The following is a 17337-nucleotide window of genomic DNA, read 5'->3' as shown; positions in this document are numbered from 1 at the left end:
TATGATACATAGTTGTTGAGGTTAAATAAAGACACAGGTCCATTGAGTTTTACGTGTGTGTGTGTGTTACTAAGAGTACCTGTACACGTGTATATTGTGCTCTCTGAAGAAAGCATCTAAAAGTTTCTTGTACTAGTCAATGCTCTTTTCTGATACCACTTCTCGGGGAAAGGAGTTCCATTGCTCTACAGCTATTACAGTAAAGAATCCCCATTGCAGTTTGAGATTAAACCCCTTTTCCTCCAGCTTCAGGTGGTTCGCAATCTTTCCTCATAGTTTTGGTCCTCCAGCCACTTTAATAGTTTAATAAAAATTACAGCTTAACTCTTTAAGTACCCGTGGGTGTAAGTTATCTGGTCCTGCGCATTTATTCACATTACGTTTTTCCAGTCTATGTTGTACCCTATCTTCCGTCAACCACTGCAGAAAATTCCTGACATTACTACTCCCAATCTTGTATTGCACCATAATGCATGGAGTGCAGTGATCTCTGCACTCCATGCATTATGCACTTCTGACCCCTGCATTCCATGCATTATGCACTCATGACCCCTGCACTCCATGTCTTATGCACTCTTGACCTCTGCGCCCTGTACTTTAGACACCCTTGCATGCATGGTGTGCATAGCGTGCGGTATTGTTCTAATGCCCGGGGTAGTTGGCATGGTAGGGGGCAAGAGCATTTTGTCTTTATATCCTAAATATCTGCCCCTTGTTGCAAAAGTCTGTGACCAATTGTTTTAGGACATGCTAAAAATGGGTGCATGATTTTTGTGGGTGTGGTTAAAAGCGGGCATGGTCATTAGGGTGTCCTCGGATTTCATTTTGAAAATATGGTAACCTCACTGTATGGGGCTCCATGATTTCTAATAGTGACCCTGCTTGTTACTACTAACTAGACCTCACAACACAATTTTATCTTCAAATGTTTCATTTATATGTGAGACCAATCACCTCTATTTTATTTAGGTAGTGACCCATTTGCTTCTTTACAAGGATGGACCTCACAAAGATATCTGAGTTTGACTCAACTTTTAATCCTGCCATGTTACCAGACTTTATGCACATTGATTTAAATTCACTTGTCCGTGAACTGGAAGAAACCCACATCAAAATAAGAGAGCAACTACCTAAAGCCTTGGTTCTCAACTGGTGGGTCGTGACCCAAAAGTGGGTCGCGACCCCATGTTCAGTGGGTCGCCGCATGGCTTCCACTTTTCTAGGTGAGAGGCTCCCCAGCCTCCCCCTAGCACAGCACTGTTCGCTCTCACACCAAGCAGCTATTCAAAATATGCTGTCCGGCGCCAAGTGTTGACTTGAGGTGGGGTGGGGTGGGCTGGGGGTATGGCCGCGAGGGAGCTTCATCCATACGTACATTGCTTATAGCTCCCTTGCATGCCCTGTAGAGGTGCCTGGAACGGAGTGACGTCACATTCTGGCTCCCAACTACTCTACAGGGACACATGGGAGCTGTGCAAGCAATGCAAATATGGATGTGGCTCCATCACAGCACAGCAGCCCACACTGTTGTACGTTCCATTGCAGTGTGACTTAGGTCGCGACTTAATGACCATGGACAAATGTGAGTCCTGAGGTTACACAGGTTGAGAACCACTGACCTAAAGGACCCATCTATTCCATGAGAAGTGAACTTAAGAGGTTGCGGATTCATCATGCAATTCATGATGTGTTGTTAAATACAAAACTGCCTCAATGTGTATCTTTTATATCAGACTTTAGATTTAGGTTAGCCAGTAAAGGGTATCACCTAAACTCCAAACTTTCCACATGACTCTACCTCTTCCATGAAGGAGATTAGCAGTGGAAGCCCCCATGTTTTCTCTTGTGAAAGGTTTCCTTTATGTATACTGCAAGACAGTGTTGCATACTTGTAAAACTCTGGTGAGTCCATTTGCCATGCTGGATTCAGTGACATTCACAGCATATTCACTCACCGGCAGCATTATTGGTCTTTTATCTTTTTATCTAAAGATAGATCGGTGCAACTTTATTTACCAAAAAAATATATCAAAACCAATATGTAAAATGTGCTTCATGTATAGCCCAAGTTCATTTGGATTAGTTTCAGCAATCATTTAGCTCTGTGTTGCGTACAATCTGATTTTTGTTTTTTGTATGATATCAATCTTTATCCTATAAAAATGAGATAGTGATGTGTGAGCACCATTCTATGCAGCACTGAGCTGTGAGCCCACGCTGTGCGATGATTAAATACACAGTCCAGCTTACATGTCATATTTTCCTGAAAGCAGCTACTTGTGCTATTACTGCTATTGTACTGATGTCTCATTCCCAAAGAGAACTGACCTCTGATATGTTACAGAACTCACAGCAATTTAGTTTCTTTCTAGGAACAGAAACCCAGATAACATTGCAACACACGTGGTGTCTAGGTTTCTTCCTCCTTTTAGTTTCATCCAGGGTGTGAACACATATAAACAAAGTTATAAAACGTTCTAATTACAGATCCCTATAAAGACAAAGAGGGAATTTATCAATCTTGTTGCATCATCATAGGCGTGCATGCCTATTGCATTAGGGTGTGCATACAAAAGTACAAACACACACACACATATATATCAATTGAATCTTAAAAAGGGTTGGGTTTATTTACAAACAGGGATTTACATAAATTCTAATTACAATCAAGGGAAATGAAGAGGGAATGTGGAAGGGGAAGTAGGGATAAATGTTGGGGTCTCAGTCATCCAGCTAGCACAGTCATTCTGTGTCTCTCATTCACACATGCCAGGGCCTTTGTCTCTGTCCTTGGAACAGTCCCATCAAGCAGGGCTCAGCGAATCACATTCTTGATTGTAGAGTCCAGAAAGACTTGTCTTGTCCAAGAGGTCACCAAGGTTACCATTATTATTATTGAGCTAGGGTTGTGCGGATGATTACACAGGAAGGTTCCATCATATGCCCTTGCCCCCATCCCAGCATGCATGCTGCATTGCTTAACCAGTGTGGGCATTAAATACCAGCAAGGCGTTTAGATTGTCCCAGGAGATAACGACCCTCAGGTATCCATCAGGTATCCATCCATCCTTTATTGTCCCTTCTCCAAGAGCTCTGTTTGATGATCCCTATTTGTTTATCACAGGCACATTCATATTGTTCTTTCAGGAGGCATGGAAGACCTTTATATGAAAGCTGTGTCATAGATATTAATTTTATAAGCTCCAATAGCCAGTAACCATTGTAAACATAACTGATTTCAACAGGCAAGTTACAATTCCTGAAGAGTGGTAGACATCCATGCCAAACCAAGAGGGCCAAAGTAAATGGAAAGGCAGAAACATTACATTACTCATTATTGATTCTCTCGGGAGGCTTCATACATCACCCTCTGGGATTCCACTAGATCTACTCATGTGGGGCTCCAGTCCTGAGAAGCATACTGTACTCTCAGTATACTTTGTGTTGGCCAATGTTGCACCTTGCTTCTGGTCCAACTTTCACCCCCCAACCAGTTCTCACTTCACAGCACAAATTTTGTGTTAGCACCGCTGGAAGCAAGGGCCACTTTATGCTGAAGAAAGTTTACTGAAGAGCTTTTTTTTTGGTTTTACCTGGTGATCCTGTCAGTAACACATGTTGTATCCTAGGGTCCCAAAGCTTATTCACTGTACTGTATCTAAAGAGAAGTAGTGTTGTCGTCCTAAGACACCTGCCCCTCTCCTTCTCCATATCATAAAGGAGAGGGCTTCTGTAGTCCTCAGACATAGCTTGGATAATAATATAACTGATAAGAGGGCAGAGAGCATAAAGAGTTTTTGAGAAAACCCCTCTATATGTTATGTTTTCCTATTCACACAGCACACCAAAAAATTATTACAAAAAAAATATTTACCTTTTAGATGTTCTGTTCTAGCAGTCAACATGGCTGATTCCAGGTTTTTCTGAGCACCTTCACAGTGATCTGTCCTTATAGAAAGACTTAGGACTGAAACCTGAGGATTGTGTTTCTCCTATTAACCTCATTAACATAGAATGCAGAAGCATCACAAACATTGTAAAGGACTGCTCTCCCAACCTTCGTGTAACATTAACTGCCTCTGATTACCTCCCTTAAGGTATTAAAAGTCAGAATTCTGAGATTAAAAGTCAGAATTCTGAGATTAAAAGTCAGAATTCTGTGTTTAAAAGTCAGAATTCTGACATTATAACGCTAGTAGTAGCCTCTAAAGAGTGTTTTGATTGGTGGGGCGAATGGAAATGAAGCCATTGAGTCAGGCACTCCTCGGGGCGGCTTCTCTCCTCCTCACCGACATGATGACATCGCTCCCTCGTCCGTCCGTCCAGGGTCACAGGAGGGAGCGCTGCCTGCTGTCAGGATGGCGGAGCGGTGAGGGGGAGAGAAGCCGTGCCCGCATCTGTCAGGATGGCCGAGCGAGGAGGAGATCGGAGCCGCTGTCATCCTGTCATAAACTAAATTACATCCACCTGTTGCCTGCAGAAGCTAACCCGCAGGAGAATAGGGCTGTGCAGGGGGCGATTGGGCCACGGGAAGGGGGCGGGGGGGTGCAAGTAGCTGGACTCTTTATGTTTCAGCTCTCTGCTTTAGATGGCATATGAAGGTTACCGGTTTGCTGTTCCAGATAATGATGCTGCTCTTGTCCACAACTCTGTTTAATGCCTGCCAAATATCAATATGACAGACCAGGAAGATATCAAGACCCCACTATGCCAGCACAGACAATCAATGCATTGAAGGAGCTACCAATACAGCAATGGAGATAGAGAACACTGTTTAGCCCCAATATGTACTCAAAGATAACAAGAATACACTGCTTTTATAAAGCTTTTGCACAGTCTGACTATACTGTATTTTTATTGATATGGGCACTTACAGATACCAAGGAGACAAAGCAGTTACAAAGCTCATGCACAGTCTGTCTATAGATAGATAGTCAGTGTGCAACATGGGTGGTTATTACACTGTTGCTCATTGGTCCTATAATCTTACCAATCAAAACACTCTTTAGAGGCTACTACCAGCGTTATAATGTCAGAATTCTGACTTTTAAACACAGAATTCTGACTTTTAATCTCAGAATTCTGACTTTTAATCTCAGAATTCTGACTTTTAATCTCAGAATTCTGACTTTTAATCTCAGAATTCTGTTTAATTATTTTTTTTAGCATGGCCCCAGGGCTCTTCCGTAGATCATCCATCTACTTACTGTATATGGGACATTTTCTCTTCCATAATTCTCATTTTTATTTTTCTCTTTCTGCATAATGTATGGCCATCCTTTATGTATGATGCATGCTATTACCTTAGTAAAAAATTATATTTAAATCATGTTTGTATTAGTATATTTACATATGCTAAATTTATGATATGCAGACTAGATATGCTGACACAACATTTCTTGTTTTATGAATAAAGATGGTCTATTCTATGTACATTAAACAGGCTAGAGCTGAACTTTACATTTTATGTAATGTTTCCCTTATTTAGTTTCAGTATAAAAGTTATTTAATGAAAATACTGCAATAATAGGTGAACATATTTAGTCTCTGAATATATGCTATACTTTTCCTTTAAGAGAGACATTTAGCTGACTTAGCACTGCAATATCTATTACCATCTCACTTTCTTATCAGGCTGGTTCTTCCTCTTTCTCCTAATCACATGAACAGCTCAGAAGTTATATCCATGATGTTTGTTAGAGGAAATGGTCTGGTTGTAATGATCTCCTAAACATTTGGATTTCTTTCTTTGCTTCTTCATTTGGTTTCCTTTGGTAAGTACATGACTTTTTCCTTGCTATATGATGTAATTAATGCTGTTTTGGACACTTTAGTTACTGTTCAATACATCTGCGCAGAAGTACGTTCTTAAATACTTTATGATAAGCTGATCATGCTTTCACCAAAGTCCACTTGGCAAAGTATTATGGAATCTGTGATCTTGTCTATAAATATTCAAATCTTCTGAAGATCCCTTTGACATTGAAGAGCATATTCAATGTCCTGAGTATGTCACATGAAATAACCACCACTGCATGGTGGTCAGATGTACAGCACAATACTTATACTACCACAGACATTTTTTCTTTGCATTCTAGTGCATAAACAATCATAGACAAACACAACCAGATAGTTGGAGTGTACACATCTATGTACTCTACAGACACACCCCATGTCAGGCTTATCTGTACCCCAAGATTGATTGCTCAAGGGCAGGGGTCCGCAAACATATTAAACAAAGGGACAGTTAACTGTCCATTAAACAGTTTGGGAGCCAGGCTGAACAAAGTGGTAGTAAAATATGCCCCAGCATCCGAGGTCAATGGAAGTGAAAAAAAATGCCAGTGGTCAGAGGGACTAAAAGATGTCCCTAGTTCAGTGATCAGTAAGGGTAAAAAAAATGCCCCTATGTCAGTGGTCAGGGGGATCATAAAACACCCATGGTGTAAAAAATGCCCCTACATTATTGGTCAGGGAGAATAAAGAATGTTCCTACATTGGTAATCAGGTGGATTAAACAATGTCATTACATCAGTGGTCAAGGAGAGTGATGAATGCCCCTATATTGGTGGTCAGGGGGAGTAAAAATGCCACTTTGTTGGTGGTCAGGGGGCGTAAAAAATTGGCCCTATGTCGGTGGATAAGCTGGAGTAAAAAATGCCCCTATGTTGGCGTCAGGGGGAGTAAAAAATGTCACTAAGTCAGTGGTCAGGGGGAGTAAAACATGCCCTTATGCCAGTAGTTAGTGGGGAAAAAATGCACCTACATCAAAGGTCAGTGGGAGTAAAGAATGCACCTACAGTGGTCAGTGGAAGTAAAGAATGCACCTATATTAGTGGTCAGTGGGAGTAAAGAATGCACCTACATTAGTGGTCAGTAGGAGTAAAGAATGCACCTACGATAGTGGACAGTGGGAGTAAAGAATGCACCTATATTAGTGGTCAGTGAGAGTAAAGTATGTGCCTACATCAGTGGTCAGTGGGAGTAAAGTATGTGCCTACATCAGTCGTCAGTGGGAGTAAAGTATGTGCTTACATCTGTGGTCAGTGGGAGTATAATATTGGCCTACCTTAGTGGTTAGTGGGAGAAAAGAATGCCCCTGCATCAGTGGGAGAAAAAAAGGTTCCTGTGGCAGTGAGGGAAATGGGACCCCATCATGAGTGGGATTGGGATTTAGAAAGCCTCTCCCGCAACATTGGAGTCATTGGGAGAAAAAAAAGATCTATGGAATTGATGTTCATTGAGAGTAATGAAAGTTCCTCCCTCCAGCATTAGTATACAATGGGCACTTATGCTCTTATCTGATAATTTTACTTACATAGGATGTCAAGCAAGCAGTGTGATCGCCCAGCTACTAAATGCAAAAAGCAAAGAGTACAGAGCTAGCAGCGGGGAGCCCAGAGATCTCCAGCAATCATAGGGAGGAGTAATTATATAACTCCCCTCCCTCACACTGCTTAATTGGTGTGCAGGCTCCTTGTTGTCACATCACATCTGGGACAATACAGGCACCATCAGACAAATGATCTACATTGCAGTGCCCAGCACCCACTGCCACTCTGCACGGCAGCCTCCTTCCAGTATGCAATGAAAAAGTCTTGTCTAATCTCACCAAAACTGACAGGTGAAGGTTGTGTAGAACATGACTTGAATCACCTGCACTCCATACCATGTTGTGACTTTGTAGAATGGAGGTGTTTACAGTGATGACACGGATGGCGTTGTGCAAAAACTGCAACATAAATATCAGATACAAATAGATCTGCACTGTGCTTAAAACTAGTATTACTACTATAAATATGCCCTTAAATAAAATCAATGTGTATTGTACTCTATAACAATATTACAACAATAATGAATGTACCATTAAGTAGTGCCAGGAGTACATAAATATTAATATGATAATATCCTACATATAATACCCTGAAATCAAAGGCATAAAGTGCTTGGATGTAATCTTAAAGTGCATACAACCCTCTCTTTATAAAATAGTGCTATATTCAAAAGGTGCTTTCAATCAATACACAAGTGCAAATCACCAGCACGCACATTGTGATCCTTATTCAGTCATCTTCACATTTCGTCTTATATGGCAATGTTTCGGGACTGCATATAGTCCGTTACCTGAGTCGACAGATTGACACTGTGTTGCCTTGCGGAAGGGACCCTACACAGCCCCAAAACGTTGGCATTTATGACAGAATGTGACGATAACTGAATAAACTGAATAAGGTGTATTATGTGTTTGCTGGTGCAGGTTGTGTGTCATGGTGACAGCTTACCTTTGTACAGCTAACAGAGATCAATGGAGAACTGAAAGAAAAATCCAGACAGGTGTTTTTCACATAAAGCTTCAATATCCCAGGGTTCTCACTTTTACTGTCAGTATCCGCTTAAAAGACAGTGGAAATTGTAGTGTCTACTTACAGTATATTTGTGATCAATAAAGTGCCCCTTACATTGGTGGACAGTGGATAAGAGCCGCTTTATGTCTGTGGTCAGTGTAGTGCTCTCTACACTGGGGGTCAGTGGAGGTTGCCCCTTTACACTGATGATTAGTGGGAGACCACTAGTGTCAGTGGCTGGTTATACAAGAGTCAGGAAGAGACACTTTTACTGGTCCTATGTCACTGCATCTGCCAAGTGAGGCTGGCAACTGAACTATGCAGTCAACGTTAGCAGTCCAAACAGGTCATGGCAATTATCAAGATTTCTAAAGGAGACCCTAGGTGGCATTTTGTAGAACCTAAGATGAGAAAGGCTGGTTTATGGAACAAGGCTGTTGGTTCTTTAAAATCCTATAGAGTTTAAATCCTATATTTGGTTTACAATATTCACTTAAAAACTATTAACATTTTTACCTATCTTGCAGGACACGAAACGATGGACCTGATTAATATATCTGAGTTTGAGTCATCTCACAGCATTCCTTTACTTCCATCTATGATGCATGTAGATGTGAGCAAATCTTTTCAGTTTGCTGAAGAAAGACACAGGAAAATACGAGAGCAGTTGCCGAGAGGACCAATATACTCCATGAGAAGTGAGTTAAAGAGGCTGAAGAGTGTTTTGGCTCAAGACCCTTTATCCAGCTGGTCCCCGAAAGAGATAGCACATGCAGGATTCTTTTGTACAGGCCTGGAGAAGAGCTGTCAGTGCTTCTGCTGTGGACTAGTACTGTGCAAGCAAACTTTTAGCTTTACCCCAATGGACCAGCACAAAAAATTTAACCCCGACTGTGAATTTGTTAGGGGCAATGATGTAGGGAATATTTCAAAATATGAAACCCGTGTGCAGCATAACACATATCAAAGAGACCATGGAGAAGATATGGAAGATATGCAAAACAGGTTACAGTCATTCTCTGCCTGGCCTGTCTATGCTTTACTAGAGCCCTCTGCTCTTTCACAAGCTGGGTTTTTCTTCACAGGTAATTGTCTCAGAATTCCCATACTGGCTTTTTTATACAGTGATTTACAACATATGATATACGATGATCCGGTACAGGTCATGATTTTTCTACCCTATGTAAAATAATGCAGGTACAAGAGACACAGTGCAGTGCTTCTCCTGTGCAGGATGTTTGGGAAACTGGGAGGAGAATGACGATCCATGGAAAGAACATGCAAAATGGTTTCCAGAGTAAGTTGTATAGAAATAATCAATTAATGGGAAACAATGTAGTTTTATTATTAAACATTGTTTGCAAGTGTGCCAAACCTCAATACCGGTACAGGAATTATCAAAAGTTTGCTTAATAATTTTATTGAAACTTCATCTTAACCCTATACAAGCTCTTTAAAATTGTGAGAAGCATTCAGGAGATCAGCACGACCAAAAGACAACTAGCAATGAGAAAGGGTAAGCAATGGTAGCCTCCATGCTCATGTACCTGTGACTTCTGTCCGGGGGTTTGCGTGTGTCATCAGGGCTGTGCGGGCGGCGGGAAGGAGGAGGAGATGATCGGTCAGCGTAAATAGCTGCTGCGAGGTCCCCACCAGGCTGCTGTGAAGTGGAGGACCTTAAAGCAGCTGAAGCTATTTGAAAATGTAAAGTGCCAATATTGGTGCTTAGTATCTAGGCATTTCCACAAGTACAAGTAGTACTCGTGAAAATGAACAGTATTGGCAATTATACTAATACTGGTATCTGTATCGGTCCATCCCTAATAAATAAAGAAATATATATATTGATATAATTACTGTTGGAGTTCTGTAGAGAAGAGTTCTTGTGTAGAGAACTCCCCCAGAAAAGTAATTAAGTAAAGATACCCCAAACCATATACCATAAGAAGCCATGTCTGATATTTTTACCAATTTTAGAAAAGCATAGTTGGTTGTGGATTGAGCTAAACGGTAGATGCATAAAGGCTATTAAATATGTAATATCAATTTTTTTAGGTGGATTCACCTTCTTAAAAGGGCAGGGCCCCAGTACATAAGAGCTAGCATGTAGGAAGGCTAAAAAATATATTTTTTTTGTTCACCTGAAAAGGCAAGATAGGCATGAAGTACTTGAAAAGACCATTTCTGTGAACAGTGATGATTTCTGAACCACACACCTGCAGTTCCAGTAAAATGAGAAGTTTCTGGTAAAATATCAATCATTTTCACTTTTGACTAGCATTTAAGAAGCAGTTTGGAAGAATCTATGCTGAAATTTTGAAAAGGAGCTCATTCAGCAGTGTTAACTTGCATTTGGTATTAATTTTTTCCTTTGTAGTACTCAATAGAAATGTAATGCAGAACAAATGCACTGTATAGGAATCACAAACGCATTGTAAATGTTTCACAAATACTATATAATTACATTGCAAATACAATCCCTATCACCTGAAAACAAGTGTTTTGGTTAAATGCTGGTGGAGTAAATAACTCAGTGCTTCTTATATCTCTTGGGATTTCTGAGGGCACTGGCGGATTTACCAGGGTCGCAGAAGTCACATTTGTGACCGGGCCCGGGCATTCCGCCAGTTGGGGGGGTTGCCGAGAGAGGAAGAAGAGAGCCCGCATCTCCCTCATGCCACCCGTAGCCGCTGTAGTGTAGATTCTGTAGAAGGAGAGGGGGCCAGCGAACTTCAATTCCCTGCAGGCAACGGGGTGAGGGAGGTGCGGGATACCGACGGGAGGTCCTGGCAGCGTGGCCACTGGAGAAAGGTACGCAAATCGGCTAGACTAGAGGGACAGAAAGCTGCTGGTACTGAGGATATCAACTGTGTCATCCTCATTCCCCTTCACCATCACCATCACTTACTGATGTCTGTGTCCCCCTCCATACTGTCTGTGTTCTACCCACAGAGCATCTCCCAACCCCTCCACCTATAATAGACTGCTGCCTCTGTATGGCCCCCCACTGATATCCCCCCCCCCGCAAACGACTCCACCTACACCTGTATACCCATACACATCTGTCTGAGGGTGATGGCTCTGACCTGAGTTTCCTCATCTATCCACCTATCACAGAGGGGTGGACTTTCCCTATTTGTTGGATTACTTGTTTTATATTATGGAAAACAGAAGCAGCGGGATGAAGATTTCCTGCTGTCAAAGGAGAATTAAGACACCATAGCAGGTGACTATTGCACTACTGGTGTCCATGAAAGATAAAAAGCCAGTGGATGATTCAGGAAGGCACTATCATCAGATAACTTAAATGAGAACTATGGGGTTAGGGCTTTTCCCCATAGTTCTCCTTAGGGTAATGGGAGGACACAAACTAGCGTCCTCCCGTCACCCTAAGCTCAGTATACCGCGAGCTACAGCTCACGGTATACTGAGACGCCGCAGCTGAAGCGGATCCCGACAATTATGTCTGGATCCGCCCAGCTGCGCGAGTGACAGCTGGCTCTGCCTATCTAGAGGCAGAGCCAGCTTTAACCGCCCCCTCCCCCGTCCATTCCGCCAGTCAGCGCTGGCGGATCGGTGCGGGGAGGGGGGAATCCATCCCCTCCCCTGTCACGGCCGAGAGCCGTGACATGATCGAGAAGTGAGCGAACGCCGGTATGTGTTCGCTCACCTCCCAATCTACTGAGCCGACCTGTGACAGTCTCATTGTCACAGGTCGGCTAGAACTATGAGGATGAGTGAAAAGCACTCACCTCATAGTTCTCATTTAAATATAAGGGTTTGGTGGAAAGCAAACAGATAAATGTCATTCAATCCTGTATTTTTTTCAATAGGTGTTCATTTCTCCAGAGCCAAAAATCCAAAGATGAAACTGAGCAATACATAGCAAATTACTGCGGATTCGCTGGATTGACGGTAAATGGAATCTAGTGTTTATAGCCTGTGAAATCTGGCCCTTTAAATACATGGTGCTGCATGAACCAATGTTATAGTGACATTTTCATCTATTGAAAACTGACACTCAGATAGAATATTCCATACTGTCACTCAATTGGAAGGTGACTGAATTAAATAAGGGGAAATGCATATTTTACAAATTCAGTGGCTAATGAGGTCAAAAACAGTTCCGCTGTTGAAGTGTAAGTCAAGTAAAAACTGGTTTTCTTAGTGTCGGATAGAGGGAGGAAGGTTTAGAACCCCTGTCAGGTTTTTACTACTTTCCGGGGCTAAGTTCAGGAGACTTACTCTCATTTCCTGTGCTGAGAGGAAGTGGGGGTAACGCTCCAACAGCAACACAGACAGAACTAAAAATACTTGCCTTTAGAAGAGTAGGGAAAGCTTTTTTTTTTTTTTTTCTGTTTGAGTCCCTGATTTTCCCTCACTTCCTGTCTGGTGAAACTGTTGTTGGTAAATCTCTCTAATTGTGTTCTAATGCTTCATCACTCGATTCAAAGCTAGAAACACTCGTTGACATACACTTTAACCTTGGTCAAATATATCTTTGGTGGTATAGTGCTACTTCCTAGTCCTGCCCCACTCGCAGGACAGGGGAGAGGAAGAGCCACCCTCTGCCTGCTGTCTCTATGCTATGGGCGGAGGGGAGGAATCAGCCAGCCCGGCGGGGGGTTAATTGTTAACCCTGTTGCTGCCTACTGCTTGCTGTTTCTATGCAAGCGGGTGGGCAGAGGGGTGGGGCCTGGTCCGGCCAGGAGCTTGTGAAGAAGCTGCCGATTCCGAGCCTGATAATGTGAGGCTGCAGCATCTGGTTGTTAGGCAATGACGCTTGTAGCCTATTTAAAACGCCGGCTCTTTTCCTTTGGTCCCCTCTGTGTTTGGCTGTGCTGCCGGCTTCCTCTCTTGTTGTTCTGAATACAGGTCAGTATGTGATGGTTCAGGGGCACACACATTTAACTTCTTTTCTTTATGTCCTTATGTATCCTTATGTGTTCCCCCCTGGTCCTGTCATTTTGTAAGGCAGCTTGTTTGAAAAATGAGCCTACCTACTAAAGCACCGAAGAAAACTGAAGAGGCTGAAGCTAGTGAAGTGAGATCATTCATCAAACAAGCAGTGGTGCAGAGCATGCAAGAGTTTTCTCAAGCCGGACCTTCAGGGTTGGTCAGACGAGATTCAGGTGTCTCGAATGAGGCGGCGGAGTCTCTATCTTCTCCTGCTCCGGCATTGGATTGGAATCCTTCTGCTTCATTGGAGGACTTTGAGAATGCTTCCATTTTCTTTGCGTTTGCTAAGATACCCGCTTTTGTTAAAGTAGTTAAAGAATCAAACAACTTGGAAGATGTGGAAAGTTTCGTGCCTACAAAAAAAATAAGGAGATATTTTCCAGAGTTGAAACGTGATCTCTCATCTTTCCCTTTGTTTTTCGAGATTAAGGAGTTTATAGAAGAAGAGTGGGCCAAACCTAATAAAAAACGGTTTCCACAATAGCATGGCTAAGCTCTATCCTTTCCGTGCACAGGATGTTAAAAAGTGGGATACTCCTCCTAGAGTATGTAGATCGGCAGTAGCATTGACCTTGGTACCTCGTGCTATTCGTAGCTGGGGCTCTCGTCTGGAAGATTTGCAGAATGTAAGAGAAGAGGAGGAGTTAATTACATGCTTTTCAAATCTCGAACTGGCAACAGATTTTGTTGCAGAAGCAGCGGTGGATCAAGTGAGGATGAATGCCTGCGTCATAGCTTATTCTGTTAATGCTAGAAGAGCGTCATGGTTGAGGCAGTGGTCGACCTCTAAGCAGAACCTTTGTTCCATACATTTTGAAGGACAGCAGCTCTTCAGGAAAATGTTGGAGGAGGCTATTAAGCGCGTTTCAGGCGGAAAGTGAAGTCTGATGCCACAAGACTGAAGGAGGCAGCACCAGTCCTTTTGTTCATTTCGTTCAACCAGAGATCATTTCAGAGAGGCCAGATCTTACACACCAGGAAAGGAGCCTTTTCGTTCCTCACCGCAGCCGATGCAGTCTGCCTTTGTCCGGGCATCCAAAAATAGGACTGCCGTGGGCTCCAAAACTTCAGACAAAGCTTTCTGAATGTGTGTCTGCCTAGCTGAATCCAGTGGGGGCCAGACTGTCTTTGTTTGAGTCCGCATGGGTAGAGAATGTTTCAGACAGATGGATCCTGGATATCATTGCCCATGGATACAAGATAAAATTTGCAAAAAGACCGCCTGTGGCTTTTTGCGTAGCAACGAAGATTCCAGCCTATCAAGAGAAATTACGGTGCCTGCAAAGTTATATAGCAGAATTGCTTCAAGTACAAGCAATTGTTCCAGTCCCCGGCAGTGAAAGAGGGAGCGTTTGTATACCAGCCTATTCTGGTGTAACCGGCCTATTCTGCTGCATCTGCTTGCTGTCACTGACACCGCTCCGCAGCTCCTTCACAGCTGCTGCTGAGCTATGTCAGTGACAGCCAGCACCCGAGACGCCATAGCGACTGTCTATCAATCAATGTTGGTGCCTTTTCTGAGCCAGCCAGCCCTATACCAGCCTTATGTATTTTAATAAGATCGGAAGATACTAGGGTTGACTTGACCAGAGCCAAGAGTCCACCTAGTATAAATTCAGCCTTTAAGTGACTTTTATATTGAATAGTGAAAGCCGCTGACGGGTATGAAGTAATGACACCCATAGGTACATATTTGCATCTATCAGTTCCTCCTTCTTTGTTCAACTGCCAAGCAATTCTGCCATTCTGCCAGGCTATTCAAAGCATTGGTATTGCCACATACCATTTCCAGGAATCACTGAGTGCCAATCCTTTAATGGTATATACCCAACTCTGAAGGTCTATAAAATCTGCCACTGTATTTAATGAAATAATAATAAATGTTTATCCATGCTCAGTATCCATACTATTTATTCTAGGGTGCATCTTTAACAAGTCTATTGGAGGAAAGAATTCTGCCAATAGTAGGTAAGTAAATTCCATACCTACATACAGTAAATATCATGAATAGCAAATAGACTGACAGTAGCCCTTATTTACTAAGAGTGAGGGCAGACAGTTAAATGACCCAGGCAAGGGACCAATGGAATGGAATCGTTCCTTCCAAACTCTTACTTGCTAGGAACACCTCATTGTTCTGCCTAGCAAGAGTGCAACGCCATAAGAAAACTGGTCTATTAGTGATCTTGTCACTGGCAATAATTGTCCGTGTGACATACTCCTAGTCACATAGTTATTTAATTAAAAATGTTACATCTATCAATCATCACTGAAAATGATGAGGATGGACAGTGATTTCTGGATGCTCATATCTGGCACTGATATTTTGCTGAAAATGTATAGACATCAGGTGTTTAGCCCAGGAAAAATGTAATTTAGGCAGTAATATCAGTGTAATAGCATTATGTTCCTTTTGATAATACACTTTATAGTATAAATTTAGGGAGTAAATACTTTAAGGGTTAGGTGTCATTTAGCTAAGGTTAAGAGTTAGGTTTAGGTTAGGGTTAACTTTTAGGGTTGTGTTTCAAAGGTTAGGTTTATGGTTTCTGTTCCAGTTAACTGTTGTATGGAGTTTTTTCTGGGGGGGAGCTGATTTTTAAACTGTTTTTGTTTGCAAATTTGTAAACTGTTTTATATTTTATTTATGTAAATCTTTATTTGACAAATAAACATTTAATATGAGACGCACCTATGACATAGGTGGAACATTATGACATTTCTTATGAGAAAGCACTGCAGTTACTTTTCCCTTTGTGACTTTTGCTCTGTAACTGAGTCTCCATTTGACCCCTCTAAAAAGGAGTGGGGGGTTTAATAATCTGGCCCACTCAATTGTGTGTATAATCTGAGCTAATACTGGGCTATGCAGGGCTGCCCACCTTATACGCCGCCTGAGGCAGTAGAACGGGGGTGGGTCAGTGGCGGGTGCTGCTGATGGTGCCGGAGGGTGGAAAGGCTCCTGTGTGGCAGGTGCTGATGATGGTGCTGGGGGGAAGGGGGTGCTTTGCAGCGGATGCAGTGGGATGGGCAGCTGTGTTAGAACCGTACTGTCAATGGCTCTCTGTCCAGTCCCACCCTGCTCACTGATGTCACTGATTGCCAGTAGCTCGGCGGGACACCAGCCAGAGCATCCCACTCAGCGCTCTGGCAACCAATGATGTCAGTGAGTTGAGCGGGAAGCAAGACAGAGAGTCACAGGTTGCTAAGAGCTCTTAGTAACCTGGGGAGCTGTGGTCACCCCTCTGCTGCCCCCCCTTCCCGACCGCCTCGGGCTGACTCATGATTGGGACAGCCCTGGGGCTCTGTAAGCAACAGACTTTAAAGCTTGGTAAGCGTGGAGAGATCTATTGGTGACCCTATCTACTCGACAGAAGTGGATCATTAAATTGACTTTTGCCTAAGGAACATGTTGGAAAATCGTTGGTGGGTATTCAGACAGTGGCTGTCATGAATATAAAATATTTTTATGCCATAAATTCATTTTTATTAAACAAAAATGTTTTTTTTTTTAACAATTGTATATTAAGTTGTGAAAAAATATTTATTTAAAAAATATTATATAGATCAGGGCTCAAAATTTCAAGTCCTGAGCTACTAGCCAGGCCTTAAGAGTTACTCGCCACTAGTTGCCCTACCTAACCCCTACCCTGCCATGGCCTTAACTCCACCCCTAAACACACCCTCTTAAATTATCTTATGATAGTTGCCGCTTGTAAACGGAAGATTAGGGATTACTGCTGCAGGAAAACGCAGGTTCCTGACGCAGGAATCTCTAATCACACCTGAAATATAGGTGTAAATTGGGGCCTAATATACACATACACTAAAACACATTAATAGACTTCTCAACGTTACCCCCCTGCACAAATATAATGATAAAATTCCCCCCTGCACACAAAAAATAATACATCCCCCGTTATAAGCCCCCCCACACATAAAATATTACACCCCCCCATCCCAACTACCCCCCGCACACATAAAATAATACACTCCCCCCGTTATAAGCCCCCCACACACATAAAATAACACA

The 17337-nt window shown here is 42.5% G+C and overlaps 1 protein-coding gene across 1 annotated transcript in view; it reads left to right on the top strand.

Annotated features, from left to right (window-relative positions):
• The first annotated feature begins 997 nt into the window (after nt 1–997).
• Nucleotides 998–17337, top strand: part of LOC108788466 (baculoviral IAP repeat-containing protein 1-like) — a 28745-nt gene continuing 12405 nt past the window's right edge. Inside the window, exons 1-5 of the mRNA XM_018558224.1 lie at nt 998–1108; nt 8995–9430; nt 9543–9642; nt 12179–12274; nt 16208–16221. Of these exons, the coding sequence (XP_018413726.1) occupies nt 998–1108; nt 8995–9430; nt 9543–9642; nt 12179–12274; nt 16208–16221 (757 nt within the window). The remainder of the gene's footprint in view (nt 1109–8994; nt 9431–9542; nt 9643–12178; nt 12275–16207; nt 16222–17337) is intronic.

Source organism: Nanorana parkeri, unplaced genomic scaffold (assembly GCF_000935625.1).
Source record: "Nanorana parkeri isolate BGI_ZX_2015 unplaced genomic scaffold, ASM93562v1 scaffold327, whole genome shotgun sequence".
NCBI lineage: Eukaryota > Metazoa > Chordata > Amphibia > Anura > Dicroglossidae > Nanorana > Nanorana parkeri.
Note: the sequence above shows the minus strand (reverse complement) of the source record. Positions and strands in the feature narration are given on the sequence as shown.